This window comes from Amphiura filiformis, chromosome 3 (assembly GCF_039555335.1).
Source record: "Amphiura filiformis chromosome 3, Afil_fr2py, whole genome shotgun sequence".
Classification (NCBI taxonomy): domain Eukaryota; kingdom Metazoa; phylum Echinodermata; class Ophiuroidea; order Amphilepidida; family Amphiuridae; genus Amphiura; species Amphiura filiformis.
The window spans coordinates 32,660,216-32,675,451 of record NC_092630.1 but is presented as its reverse complement, the minus strand read 5'-3'; the positions used below and the strand labels follow the sequence as shown (position 1 = coordinate 32,675,451).

Genomic DNA, 15,236 nt, shown 5'->3' with positions numbered 1-15,236 from the left:
CAGGTTATCAATTTTGACGTTTTTACATATCTTAAATAAAGAGATATTTTGCTCCACAACGCTGTTTTCCCCAATGTAATCGGACATTCCTAAGCGAAGATACTGAGTTCGTAAGTTATGGTATTATCAAATTCGAAATTGAGATATCGGCCTTTACAAATATTATTGACAATGTTGAGAGTAGGAATTACCTTGAAAAATGTCTCAAAAATACAAGATGCCAGTTATATTCGGTCTGAAACTATCAGACAATATTTTTAACATTAAGAACATCACAAATTCGCAATAAACCCAAATTGTGAAAAAATCACCCCAAGTGGATTTTTTGCTATATCTCCATTTACGATCCTGCCCAAAAGTGTCTCCTTTTGACATGACACGTCACAAATGACGGTCATAATAACTTGATAGGTGGTGTGCAGTAAACTTACAACAAAAGTTAAAATACAAGTCTCTGAAAAATAGCCCTTCCAGCTAGCTAGTGGTTAGGAGTGTTTTAAGACTTTCAGTCATTCTTTCATCCTTGCATCCTCAATGGTGTACTTGATAAAAAGTCAAGTTTGCAAAAATGATTGATAGATAAAGTAACATTTTTGCTACTGTTGGTTCAGAAAGTTAATTTAATTTGTACACATTACAAAACCTAAATATTTTTTTCTTTGACCCTATTTCAAAAAGTTTCTGTATCAGTCCTTATATTTTGTAACCTGTGAAAATGATAGATCTACTTACCCCTATAATAAAAATCTGAGTTAAAAAAAATAGTTTGCATTTGACATCACCTGTCAATCACACTCAAAGACAGTTTATTTATGATTTGTTGTGATGCTTGAAAGTTCTGAACTCACTTGAAAAACAGCATGCTCTATGATTAGTTTTTTCACCTTCAAACATATAAAGCATCTCAAACGTTAGGAATTAGTTTGTAGGAAACGTCTTTTGCTGAAGGCACCATGTCAGCAATGCAGCATAGCAAAAAGTACTTTTTGCCTTGTGAAAGTACCGCCATCATCTACCATTTTCTGCCATTCCTGTTCTGTGATGAAGGCAGCAGATTATAAATCAACCTCCCTTTTACAGGGTACTATTAACCAATCACAGGCTGTGGGGAGTTTGATTGACAGGATTATCAGACGTGAACAAGTTTTTCTTTTATTTCTGACTTTTATTATAACAAAATCTACCTTAATACTCTCTTTCAATGAACATTACCTGTGCCAAGAGCAGGTATAGCAATAGACCTCATGCCTTCTTTCTCTGCAACATTTAGCGCCTCAAGTGTCCTCTGCTTGACTGAGCCGGCATCCTCTAAAGCAATAAATATGACTCTATCACACTTCAGGTTTCCCCCTGTAGTACAGAGCACTGTGTCTGGAATAGTATAATAATATCAACATAGAAAGTAAATGTTAACACACATTGACAAATGAAAGTATCACTACAGCTATACCTTTGACCTTAGGCCTGCAAATTCTGTAAAATTACTCTTCTGACTGCAGAAGTTTATCATAATGTGCTACAAATTACATAAAACTTGGATTACTTGCAGTGGTCTAAATTGTTAATTGTGAGGCAGACATGTACATATATCAAATGTTACCTGACCAAATGTACTAGCCACTGGTGTGCAAGCAAGTGTTTAGGTACAACCCTATCACTTTATGTTTAAACTGCCTGGTATATTGATTAATGTTTGTACAGCTGTCATTTGATGGTAACAAACATGTGCATGGTAGGGTTGTACAACATAAGTTGACTACAGGTAGTAGTGCGAGTAGTGTGCACTAGTTCTGCACAGGCATGGATTACGATCATGTTTTTATAAAGCACATGACCTTACGCAATGACACTATATTATAAGTCCCTAAGTAGTCACAACTTTAGATTATAACCGTTAACACAAAATTGTCACAGCCTTGAATATTAGTTTGTGTTAACAAGATTTTGTGTTGTCAGGTCATTAAAATGTATAAGTTATAGACTTGGGACTCAAGAAACATTTTGTGTTATCAGCAATTTTGTGTTAACAAGTTTCCAATGTAATTGTCTTTCTATTGTGTCCTCAAAAAAACATTTATATTTACATTTAAATTCAGATTCTGACCTCCAATAAATGTGAATAAGATTTTTTGGTTTATAATTGGAGAAAATTATTCAGTTTTTTGTTACTGTGCATGTCAATAAAAAAAAATATAACTTGCGCCTGGGTATATCCACATAAGTGCAAGTCAGTCACGCATTATGCAACTAGTGTGAGTGCTGCACCCAACTGCATACATGCCATTCTATATCAATTATAAGCCAAACCTATGAAAAGCTGAAATGGTTAAACCTTTACCTTGCAAATTCTTTCTCTTCCAGCTGCACTGTTGGACAATTGATGGACCACCTTTATTTATGACAGCTTTTGCCATGTTACCTGTATGATGAACAAATGAACAATATAAACTCCTTGATGAGCAATTGCATTAAGGGGGTACTACACCCATGCCCAAATTTGTGCCTATTTTTGCATTTTTCTTAAAAATTATAGCGCATTGGAGACAAGTAAGATGAAACAAATCAACATGAAATATATAATATTGCGTTACGATCATATACACAGGCTGTATTAATACAATGATGGGTTGAAAAACCTGTTTCTTCCTAATGCAACATCAGGTTGGGGGCGCTGTGAATTCAAAGACTCCTCTTAATTCAGAGACCTGTTTGAGAAATTACATACCCCGGGTCTGTGATTTCACATACTTTTCACTTGTTTCAATTTTGGCAGCAAATAAAACACTTAGGCACAGTGGCGGCACCAGGAATTTTTTTGAGGGGGGCATTGGGGGGCCAAATTGAATTTCAGGGGGCAAAATCAACAAATTTTGCGCAAAATTGCCGCAAAAAGTGGGAATTTACGTAATTTGAAGTTTTGCCTAAAAAGTGGGGGGGCAAACTGGAGGGGCCAAGAAAAATATTTTGGGGAAAATGCCCCCCCCCACCCATAAGCGCTGCCACTGCTTAGGCAGTCTGTTTGTTGCATTAGATAGTTAATGAATTTTTTGTTTGTTTCAAATTCATCTGTGCAAATTAAAATTCTTTTTTAAGCAGAGCAAATTTACCCGCAATAAAGCAGGAATATCAGAAAAACTTGCAGCATAACTTTGTTCACTGTTTTTTAAAGATATTATGTTGTGGTCACACATAGGAAATGTTTAAACCACAACAATATAAACAACAGCAACGTAGCAAGTTGCAAAAAATGTAAGTTCCAGTATTTGATTTAATTCAAAACCTTGCTTTGTAACAGCATGTAAGCACCTTGAAACAAAACTAGCTACAAATGCAGTAAGAAGTTAGCAAGAGTATTTTAATTCACAGACGGTCTGTGAATTCAGCAGTCTTTTAATTAACAGCGCCCCAAACGGACATTCAATTTCTAGAGGATGGTCATTAATCATCCTTCTATTATCCACTGTGCCCTCTGACCCAACCAGGATGAATTGGGACAGCTAATTTTATTCTATCTCAACTTTCTGTAACTCACTGTGCAGATGAGATTCAAGTTCATATGATTGAAGCTTAACATCCCTCCCACGAATTGTGCTACATCAAAGTTAATTTGTGATGCGATCAAGCAAAATCAGTCGGAACTCGGAAATATTAAATTTTCAGTTTCTTATAGGTTGGTAAAAAGCATTTACAAAGCTGCATTTTGCAGAAAATCCCACTGAAATTGAACAACCAGTTCCATAGATATGAGCAATTAAAGAGTTTCCAAAACAACAGGAAACAAAAGGAAATATTTCCTTTGTTTGGCTATATCTCAAAATCATTATTTCCGAGTTATGACTGATTTTGCTTGATCGCATCACATTTGTCTGATTCCAAATGGAAACCTGATATTACAATTACAATTACAAGTTTTATTTTTTTCATATCCAATACAATTATTGTGTAGCATGTGCCTTGACAAGGATTGAATCAAGAACCTTACAAACCTGAAGAAAATACTTTCACAATAAAACTCCTCTCTCTAATCATCCCCCCATTCTCTTACCTTTCAGATCAAAGCTATTTGATGTCTGTACTACAATTGCATCTGTGCATTCAGATGCAAGATCTCCCTTTGTGACCTGTATAACTACATGCTCCATCCACATGGACGTTGTTCCCCATTTATGCATTGACAAGTTTTCAAACTTCACTTGGTCTCCTTCATTATCAGGTAACAAATGAAGGTCAGGTGAAGATGATGGTCCTGGTATAGTACTTGAGGATGACGAAGACCCAGCAACTTTCTCTGGAGGAAAGCTCTTAGACATACTAAGTGTGGGAGGATTTGATGATGATACAAAGACTGGGTTCAAACAGTATTCTATTTCACAATCCGAGCCACCGTCTACAAATATGGGCACAAGATAAACAGGTGATGCGGGTGGGGAAGATGGTGATTCGACCGGGGAATCTGACAGTGTGATGATGCTCTCCTGGGTATTCTCATCACTTATGACTGTGATGACATCTACTTCAGCTGCAGAGGAAGGCTCGGCTTGTTTCCTACTGATTCCTACATGAAATCAAAACAAAGAAAATGTTATGAGGAGGAGGGAAAATAATCAATATTTTACCTTTTCAAAATTTATTTAGAACTCAACAATGAAGACTTTTCAGTCCTGGTGAAGTGAGTGTTATGTTATAAGGAAATCTTGACAAATGAGTCAGCCATGGAGCCAAGCACTTCATTATTGCCTAAAAGTTGTCCCCAAATTGATTCACAGTATCCATTTCAATAGCACATACATATGTCACAATCTTTGGGGCAGTAATCATAATAATCTTGTTTGATATATTCCCTTTGTTGACTGCCATTTTTTGTTCACATTTACTCTCTCTCAAATCACACAAGAATGTTTAAACATTTTGCCTGGAAAGTCTTTTGAGCATCAAAAGTACAGCCATAATTTCAAAGTTCATCTAGCTTGGTGAACAGCAGTATACCATAGAAAATAAAATCAGTGAAGAATGTCATGCCTATCTCATGCTTGTCAACTATAATGTGATTCAACAGTCACACAAGTTAAGGAAACTGACATCTTTTACATTTCAACCCTATAAAAATGGTTATTTGTGCAATTTCAATATTGGAGTCCTTTGAAAGAATTTAAATTGATCTGTTTTAGCTTCGATGATACCTCTATCACTTTTGATTAGTGTTTGATGAGACAAGTGCCCTGTTCAATTATTTATACATTGTTTTGCAGATTTACATGCTCCATTACATTCACATCCACAAAACTCCTCTGACAGTGAATGGAATATATCCAGTGTAATGTCACGAGGTGTCACCGTAGAAACGTATTATAGTAAGATACATACAAGCCCAAAAAGTGAAAAATTTACATTAGCATTTGGATGACCCAATGGACAGGTGGTGTTGTGTGTGTGGGGGGGGGGGGCAGGCAAAAGACATTAACAACAACAAAATAAGCAAGTCAAATGTTTGTATGAAATCAGATTTATGCATGATTAAAGAGTTTAACTTCAACACTACACTATTTTTCGCTCAGCAGATGGTGATGCTGTGATGATATCTTGTCTACAATCGGGAAGACATCTGCTGAAGACGCTAGTCGAACTAGTGAAAACGTTCCAGGTGAGCGAAAAATAGTGTAGTGTTGAAGTTAAACTCTTTAATCATTTTATCTACCACTACGTATGAATATCCACTCATAGATTTATGCATGTTTGCCAATTCGCTGTCGTAGTGCACGTTAGTAACCATTGATTACTGCTCTAAGCCTGGGCTCATACACCTGTTCAGAATTTTGATATGCCATAGGCTTTGTGTTGTGATCATTTTGATCAGTGGTTCGTAACAAAGAAAGCGTGATCCAGTTGACCTAGCAACAGTAATATTCTAATGTGCACTACGACAGCGAATTCTGTAGACTTACCTTTGGTAGATTTATTGGTTAATTCTTTAGTTGGTTTAGCCTTCATTGCATTCTCTTTGTTTTCTGAGTTGCATAACCCTAGTTCATGTTGGAATGCCTGCAATAAAAAAAGAATTATGAGGTGTTCATTTCTCAGTATATCTTTCTACTAGTAGGAATGCCACAATGCTATGCTACTGCATGTACCCTTGCCTACATATGGTGTTGCTGTGACATGTGGAACTATATTTTGTTCGACTTGCAAAAATTATTCGTTTTTTGTTCCTACATGTGTTAATATAGTCCTAATTTACACTTGTGTAAACTTGACGAAAGTGCACATCAGTCCCAATACCTTGTCACTATGCTGGTCGGTGCCGGTCTGCAGTAACCAGCAGTCACCATAATGAACCAGCACTCCACAGAATTTGAGGCCTTGCCGACCAGGACTAGAATGAGAGAGTAACCTTTCTGTCCCTCAAAACAGCTATAAAACGCCACTATAGCAACTTGATTCAGCATTTTGATTCAAGTTCTTGTCAAACTTAGCCGGCACTTAATTTTGGCTGGTGACAGCCCTGCCCATAATACACCAAATTTGGCGAACTGTGTGTACCCAATTCTATACAAATTTAAGGTGTTGACATATCTTGCCTAATACAAGCTGAAGTATAGTTTTCTCTGAGGGCTTACCTTGAATATATTATCCTGATGCCAGTGCACCACTAATCTCAAGTCAAACAAACTACCATTTGACACCTGCTCACTAAATCTAATCATCTCATGACAAATAATCTTGGCTATTGTCTCAGCAGGGAATCCAGCTTGTCCTGTCACTCCTGTTCCAAGTGCAGGGAAAGCAATGGAAGTCATATCAGCTGTGTTAGCATCTACCAGGATGTTATACACCAGTGAAGACAAGATCTGAAATTGAATGCAAATTTACAACTCAGTCAGTGGGGATAAATATGAATATTCATGAATGAAATAAGTTCTGTCTCAGAGCTGAAAGTCAAAAATAAAGACATCCAACCACTTGCTTAAATTTTCAAATTAGTTTACTTAGTGTTCAGTTGCCAAGTAGCATTTCCATAGCAGGTTTAAAATCCTCCCCGTTAGACCTTTTTCTGATTCAATTTCTGCATAATAAATGCCTTTTGTGCATTTTTATGAAAAACATTTGATTAAAAAATATAACTAGTTCTTATCTGCTCTTGTCTTTTCTTTCCAAAAAAGCAATGGTTTTTGCTAGAGTGAAGCAGCTTCTTTTTCGTCATTTCACATAATTTTTAATATTGCTCTTTATGCCAGCTTCAATTTAAAGTGATCAATAGTATTTTATGGTCACTTCAATAGGGTCTGCTTAATATGTCTTATATACACAGATTTCTCATATTCCTGCGGCACAGAATCCTGCGATCATTTTTACAAAAAGAGATGAGGGTGGAAGCAGAACTTTTTGAATGACATTTGTATAATATAAATCACACTAATTTTAGTTACTATATTCATCCCGCATCTTACCTCTTCAGAGTTGGGTACAGAGTAAGGCGGACATACAGCATGATAGATTCGTTTACACCTTGCCATCTTCCCAGCACTTGTCAGAAGGAATTGACCCATAGGTACTTTCTTCTGATGGTTTCCATAGCTACGGCCTACCAAAAGGTCACAATCTTTTTGAATTTGTTGACCCCCTGCATTGAGGATAGCTGTGGATACTGCACCACAATCAAGATTTAACTCGGGACTGGTTGTATTTACGATAATATCCACCTAAAGAAGTGAAAGTAAATAAAAATGTTACAAGTCTATAATACTTTTGAAAAGTGTACTCAGTATGTGGAAAAACTAATATTTTTCTGTGTAATATGACACAGACAAATTTGGCACAAATCATAATCTACTTTTGAAATGATTCAAATTACAATTTAGCTTCTCCTAAACTAATACTTATCTTAACCCAGTAAATGACAATCAGTCAATTTTCATTAACCCTAACCTTCTTGGATTTTCTTTCAAAAGTTACTAACTCAAATGTTGCCCTATGGTCAAACGGAACAGCCTTTTAAAGTTGGGATGGGGGTAAATTTTAGTATCAAGAATTTAAACAGTTTCAGTCAAATTGCCGAATGTGCATTTGCCTAACTGATTTTGCAATCGATACTGGTAATTTTGCTAAAACTGCTACCTACTCTGAGAAATAGGTCAATTAGTTTCTGCTTTATAAGAATGAATTGGAATTATTTTAGTTCAACTGCTCATCGTTTTAGTATAAAAGTACAGTACTTTGACAAAGTACCATTTATTCTAGAGTCAAATCCCATAAAATTGCTAATTAATTTGAAAATTTAAATCTTTTTAGAAATGGGAATGTCATCTTTAGAAGCTAACTCAAAAAACATGTCTGGCAATTTGTTCCAGGTTTTCTGAGTTACATACAACCTACCTGTGTCTGTGCAATATTGCCTTTCTTTACCCAAATCACTTTCTTCTCTTTAGTCTTGAAAGTTGTTACTGGTGTTACATTCTTGGGCATCTCATTAGCAGACATATTACCTGTAAGCTGTGGTCCTGATAGAAGTCCAATTATGTCTAGATTATAAAAAGAAATTTTGAAATAAACTGAAGAGAAGGTAATGTATTATATTGTTTGTAATAAACGCTCCCCCTCTAATAAACGCCCCCTCCCATTTTTCTGTGAAAAATTGACAAAAATTCCATGCTATATCGTGTGAGTAAGCTTAAAACTGGCATCAGTCAGTCAGTCTTGTCAGGGACGATAAATTGCATGGACAAACCTGTTATGACTCACACTTCCATCCATTCCATTGCCTAATTATGGTAGAATTTCACTAGATTCTTGCTTGATGATGTACTTACGAGTGTAGTTTTGATGTATTTACCACGAAAATGATATTTTCCATGGGCGTCACCATTAGTATAGCCGTAAATCCCTCTTTTCTACAGGAGCACCATCGGGAAATTTAACCCGATTTTTAAGTTTTTTTCACTGACAATTCACCTTCAATAAACGCCCCCCTTTTGGAAAAATGCAACGCCCCCGGGGCGTTTATTACAAACAATACGGTACTTTTGCTGTTGAGCACTGATTTAATTCTTGGACAATTTGAAAGCAAAGAGTATGTCCACAAACATCATTCATGCTTATTTACAGGTAAAAAAAATCATTTGAATGCAATTTTGTTACCGTGCTATGCTGTGTCTCATTGCAATTTTGGAGGACCGCCATGTTGGATTTCGCAGTCATGGTAGTGGCAGGTTCAAATCGTGCGATAACCTAATCCCACGGGTGTATCCTTTTTGTGACGTCACTTAATCGATATTGGAATTTGGATCTTAGATGTAAACAAATATAATCTGGGAGGAGCAAACGATGCCAGTTTCAAATTGCAAAATTGTGCTCGCTTTGTCCGCATATTGTCTCATTAATGTTTATATTTGATCACTTATTTTTTTATTTCCGTGTCTGAGTCTGGGTGCAAATTGTGATTTCTTCCTCAGGAGCAAGGTTTTTAGGCTCAAGATTTCCTCAATCATAACCAGACATAAAATATCTTTATTCTACACTTCGAAAGACGACAATGGTAACATAGCATTTTTTCAAGAAAACTCTATACATGTTAAGTATTCGAGCTTTCAAACTGGGGACTTTCTGGGACGATGTGCGCCCGTAGCGCGCAAAAAGTCGCTATTTCACACTAGTTTTACACATCATTTTGGTGGGACACAGTCTCCTTTCCCCTTCCCCCTCCCCCGATTTTCTCTTTTATTTTATGTCAGAGTGAGCAGATTTCTCTTTCATATTTGTCAGGGGGCTCTGCCCTGCAGGACATTGCTCCATTGTCTCAAGCCACCCTTTCCAACTTCGTCCCAAATTTGATGTCAGAAAGCACATCTGATGTTAGTTTGATAGACTTGATGACAAAATCTTGGGAGCATTGTGTTTTGTACTACTTCTGTCCAGTATCTCGGAAATCTTTCTAAGCTAGTTGCATTCGGTGAGCAAAATCATGTGTAAAGTGAGCTCTGTGTAGACTAGATTGAGTGAATCAGAGAGTTACTTCTGAACACTGTTATTATTATACTGTCCATCAAAGTCTCCCAAGTTTTGCAACTAGCAGATAAACTTTTCCTTGTCAATTCCTCTACCACAGTCAATTTATATTGATTGTTTCCCTTTAATTTGTCTCCCTTTAAATCTTGCTGGTCAGAAGGAGCCACACATCCACTTGCTGACGTTTGTATCTCCATTTCTGCCTTTTTAAAGTTTTTACCCTCTTAATGTTCATTTGGGTCCATTTCCTTACCTTTACAACTTGTTCAGTGCTTTATGTTTCTTCTTTTTAAATGTATTTCCTGATAATTTTCCAGGTTGTTTTTACTGGCACTTCTGATTTTTTTAGTATGGATGCACTAAATTGTGAAATTGATCGCCACATCTTAATGGATTCACATTATCCTCCGGTGGAAATGTCAAACTGTCAATTACAACGCTACTAGTGGACTGGTTTTTAAATCCACTCTCATCAAACTTTAATCAAAACTGTAAACTACAATTTTATCCAAGAAATTAAAAGAAGAAATACTAAATATTGCTTAGTTTCAATGATGCTTACCGATCGAGCCGCCTTGATGGTGTAAATGTATTTCCGATCATTTTGCAACATGGCTGAAAAATATTTCCAAGACGCGAGTATCACCAAGACGTGTCATTTATCGGTATGACATTTTCATTATTGATGCTGCCCTATTTTAAGTTTGCAAAGAGGTATCTCAGTTTTAGTGCGTCGATTGTCAGTAAATTGCTCATATACTCACTCTAAATTGTTCAAACTAATCCTGCGTTATGAAAAGAACCATGCTGCATTGTATGTACAATCACCAAAAAAGATGAAAAAACGCATTTAAAAAACTCGGTACATGTAGCCTTATGGCACTAAAATCGTAGTCATATTTTATGTGTCAAATTCAAATTACACAGGGCGGATTACTCCAAAGGCTTGATTCATAGGCTTGATTTTGTATTTCGCGGGCTATTGCCATAATTGATGCTTTGGCAGCGACTGGGAAAACAGCCTAAACAGAGTGACGTCATCGCTTTGCCACAGAGCTGACACCTGATATTTCGTATTTACGGCACTAAAATTTGAAGTTGCATTGGAATTGTGTGCTCAGGAATACTTATTATTCTCTGGATTCATAATGGAGTATTATTATAATTACAATTTCAAACATGAACGTTTAGGTAAGAAGTACAACAACCCGTGTAATTAATATTATGACAAACATGCTGCTATTTAAATCTACTGGAGCCTTGCATTGTTTAGTACAAGCTCGAATTGAAATTATGCTTTCTGCATACAGAGCATCCCATACCGGTACCGTACTATAGCCAAAATATTAAATTCTCGATCATGAGAGCCAACTTGGGGACGCACGGTTATTTGCGCTGAGCGTACTAGGTCGTATGTCATGAACTGGGTACAAAAAATATTACACACTGAAAAATGACATAAACGTCACCAATATGTACTGAAGTAAGCATAACTTTTATTCCTTACATTTAAAGTGTATACAAGTATACATTTTTGGAAAGCTTATACTACAAGGATGTTAGATATGGCAAAAAGAGATCCAATATTCAGGGTGGGTAAAATTTCTACAGGGTGTAACATAAAAAAAAATACATATTTTGAAATTTTGATATACCTGGGTCATCTTTTTCTCCCAAAATGTGCAAGTCAAAACAGATGTGGATATTGAAAGATAGGACAATGGCCCACAAAAAAATAATAAAGTGGGCGACTGGTGGTGTTCTGTGTTGAACATACAGGGTGGTCAAATTTGCCAATATTTTTTTGATGCAAAACAATTATTTTGAAGATTAACTTCTTTATTCAAGTAGCAGTCCTATATTTCATCACTGAAAATGTAAATTAGAAAGAGAAATACATAGGTCATGGGTTTCTGCCCACAATTATACTCAAATATGAAGTATACAGGGTGATCAACATATTATACAGGGTGATCTGTGTATGTTTGACTCATATGAAATTCATCAAAATCAAACAGGTTTAATGTACTAGTAAGTGTAGTTATGGAATATACAAACTTCATTTTCTTCTATGTAATTAAATGGCCCTTTGTACACTGTACATTATTTGTCATCTCTATGCAAAATGGTACTATACAGGGTGACTTTAAATATGGTTTATTATTAGGCGGATATTGAGCACATAATGTCTTCATGGTCTTGAACCTGAAGTACAAATTTATTGATTTCAGATATCATATATCTATTTCAACATAAAGAACACAGCCTGTTGGAATAACCACATTTGAATCATGCTTAGCTTGTTTGTATACACCCTTTCCCGTTTGATTTCACATACTAAATTCCCTACACTTATCGCTCAAATGCAACAGATTTGATCTCAGGTGACAAACAACATCATTAAATTTGATAATAAATGCTTAATTCTTTATCTTAAATATTTGAAATACCAAACTGTAATTAAAAGGAGATATTTATGAAATTCCTTTTAAATTAAAATCATGTTAATCCAAGCTTCTACCTTGTTTTGTGGGATATGTGCGAGCGCAGAATGGCCGGACATTGCCAAAAAGTGGTCAAAATTTGTATCTAATTACCATCCAATTAACTAATTAATTAATTGCATTAATGCACATTATGTTTGCATCATAAGTTAGATCTATCATTCAATGAAGTGCATGTGAAATCAGAGCCCTACATGTGTTTCATTTCTCTATTTATGTAAATTTATAGGCGACTCATTTTAGCCCTGTTTGTGTGTAATGTCTATGGAATCCCCCACCGCCGAATCCCCCACCGCCGAATCCCCCGTTACCTAATTGAAGTTTTTTTACTATAACTCTCACAATACTTGTCCAAATGGGCTGCAAATGGTTTTATTTTGTAGAGCAGACTTCTAGGAAAAATTTGATACCAAATACTTTGAACATAGTCAAGTACTTAAAGAATAAACTAGAATGAAACTTGAAAAAAAAGTTGAATTGTAATGAATCCCCCATTTTAGCGTACCCAGTTCATGACATACGACCACTACGCAAATACCGGCGCTTACGGCGCAAACACAGCTTTTGAGAATTGACCAATCACACGGTCGCTTGCTAGGCAAGGTCAAGGTTCGGTCATGCAGGTCGCGAGATCGTGTTATTCTATGAAAAGTACGCTAACGCAGAAGGTACATCCTCTCATGATCGAGAAATTGTTATTTTGGCTATAGCAGAGCTAAGACTAAGTACGGTATGGGTTCCTCGTACTATACCAAGGAGGTATATTTATTTTCCTAAGAAATCATTCACAAGACATTCAAAATATAAAGTGAGACTCCAGAAACGTGTTAAAAATGCACGTAATATGCAAAAATCTGATATAAAAAGTTGTCAGAATTTAATGAAAATGCTCCTGTAGCTTCTCCTCCATACACCCATCTACATCAGACAGGGTCTAATTCTGCATAAAACCGGGCAACGTTATTTCTATAGATCTGCTGCGCATTCAAATTGCATTGTATTGCATCGTAATTTCATTTGTGTCTATGCTAATTATGTTTACACAACATGAACTCACGTGTTTTCAAGCAAATTCGCCGATAATAGGTGATCAAAAGCGATCGGAATGTTACAAAAGTACAGATCGCATTCTTCTTACTTCATATGAGATGATCTTTGGAACAATACGGCATAATTTGTCTTGGTTTTTGCGGAATGCCATGAAATAAAATATTAATACGTTACGGCAATTCATGCTTGACAACTAACAATCTGCGCGTCCTTCGGATCCTCCACTGTCAATTTCTTATCCACTCACTAATCCTCACAAAAGCTTTGTGTTGATTACGTAATGTGGGAGGCAAATTGCAATAAGTACAATGAAATAATGAGTAGGGCGGGCTCGAGACGGGTTTCTTCTTCATCTTACGTAACAATATTGTTCACCAAAAAACCTGGAAGCTTGTCGTTTGGAGCTCTAGCTGAAATACAGCAAGATAATGTAAGATAGTAAATGTAAACCTGTATTTTAGCTAGAGTATCTCGAGCTAATCTACATGTCTAATGAAATCACCCAAATTATATAATGTTCCAAATTCATCAGACAACCAGAAATGTTGAAGCACCATTTTGAAAAGTGCACACTTAACGTGATTGTGAAATAGCCCTAGTAAAATAGGCTTCTCATAAAGCTTAAATTTGTGGTCCAGGATGCTGGCCATCCATGTAATTGAAAGATGGCGGATATACCAAGCAGCAAGCACCCTCAGTACATTCGGGTCTGTGAGGGTGCTTGACCAGGTCCAGGCATAACATTAACACACACACATTGATGTCACTCAACGGTTTACTGCAAAATATTATACTATTATAGTGTGCTACCTGACCACTTGCCACTGACACTCAGGGCTGTCAACTTTTTTTAATTGCTTGGCGTGAGACAGAGGCGTACCGGGATTTGCCGACTTCAATGTTAATTTTGACCCATAGCCATGATTATTTGAGCCACGGCGCCACTGGTGGGGGGGCGGGGGGTTGGAACAACAATTTTGTCAATTTATCCATGACCATGCCGATGTGTGAGATTTTACTCAATTTTCAGCTTTTTGCGTGATATTTACTTTTGGCGTGAGATTATACTATAGAAAAAATATTAAATTTGTGTACATCGTGGAACATTCAACTACGCTTGTTACTCCGCGACTAATCATGCTAACTACACGCGTGTACAATGCTTCTCTACGCGTCCATATTACTATTAGCGAGGCTATCTGCGTACAACTGCACGCACAGCCACGCAAAGAGTATGTTCCATGATGTACACAAATTTGATAATTTAAGGCTTGGTGTGAGACCGCCAATGCGCGAGACTCACGGCCAATGCGTGAGAGTTGACAGCCCTGTGTCAGATTCGATTTGTGCCATCCCACGTCTTCTTGGCTGGCACTCCTGCATGTATGCCGGCTTGGTTGGTTGGCAGGTATTGCCAGCCTGCAGCATGCGTGCAGGGGAGGTAAGCTTAAAAAAAGAAAGAAAACAAATTATTAAACACTACAGAAATGTCGTATTTTACCTACGTTTTCAAATCTATCAATGCCAGTCAGGAATGTCTTTTGCAGGAATACAAGTGCGATTGATGAGGTTTCATTTATTTGACCGTTATGACCGTAATTTGGTAAAAAAATGTCACAGATTCTCATCAGATTCTCATGTTCTGATTTCTGAAAAATCTTTCAGATTGCGCGCATATGATCT

General features: G+C 36.6%; 1 protein-coding gene across 1 annotated transcript in view; it reads right to left on the bottom strand.

Moving 5' to 3' along the window:
- The window catches only part of LOC140148395 (protein mono-ADP-ribosyltransferase PARP14-like), a 30,802-nt gene extending 15,658 nt beyond the window's left edge, over positions 1-15,144 (bottom strand). The window contains exons 1-8 of the mRNA XM_072170323.1: positions 15,059-15,144; positions 8,371-8,516; positions 7,446-7,697; positions 6,615-6,845; positions 5,943-6,039; positions 4,046-4,555; positions 2,339-2,419; positions 1,213-1,371 (exon numbers count right to left, since the gene is read on the bottom strand). Of these exons, the coding sequence (XP_072026424.1) occupies positions 1,213-1,371; positions 2,339-2,419; positions 4,046-4,555; positions 5,943-6,039; positions 6,615-6,845; positions 7,446-7,697; positions 8,371-8,475 (1,435 nt within the window). The 5' untranslated portion in view covers positions 8,476-8,516; positions 15,059-15,144. The remainder of the gene's footprint in view (positions 1-1,212; positions 1,372-2,338; positions 2,420-4,045; positions 4,556-5,942; positions 6,040-6,614; positions 6,846-7,445; positions 7,698-8,370; positions 8,517-15,058) is intronic.
- Between the last annotated feature and the right edge of the window lie 92 nt (positions 15,145-15,236).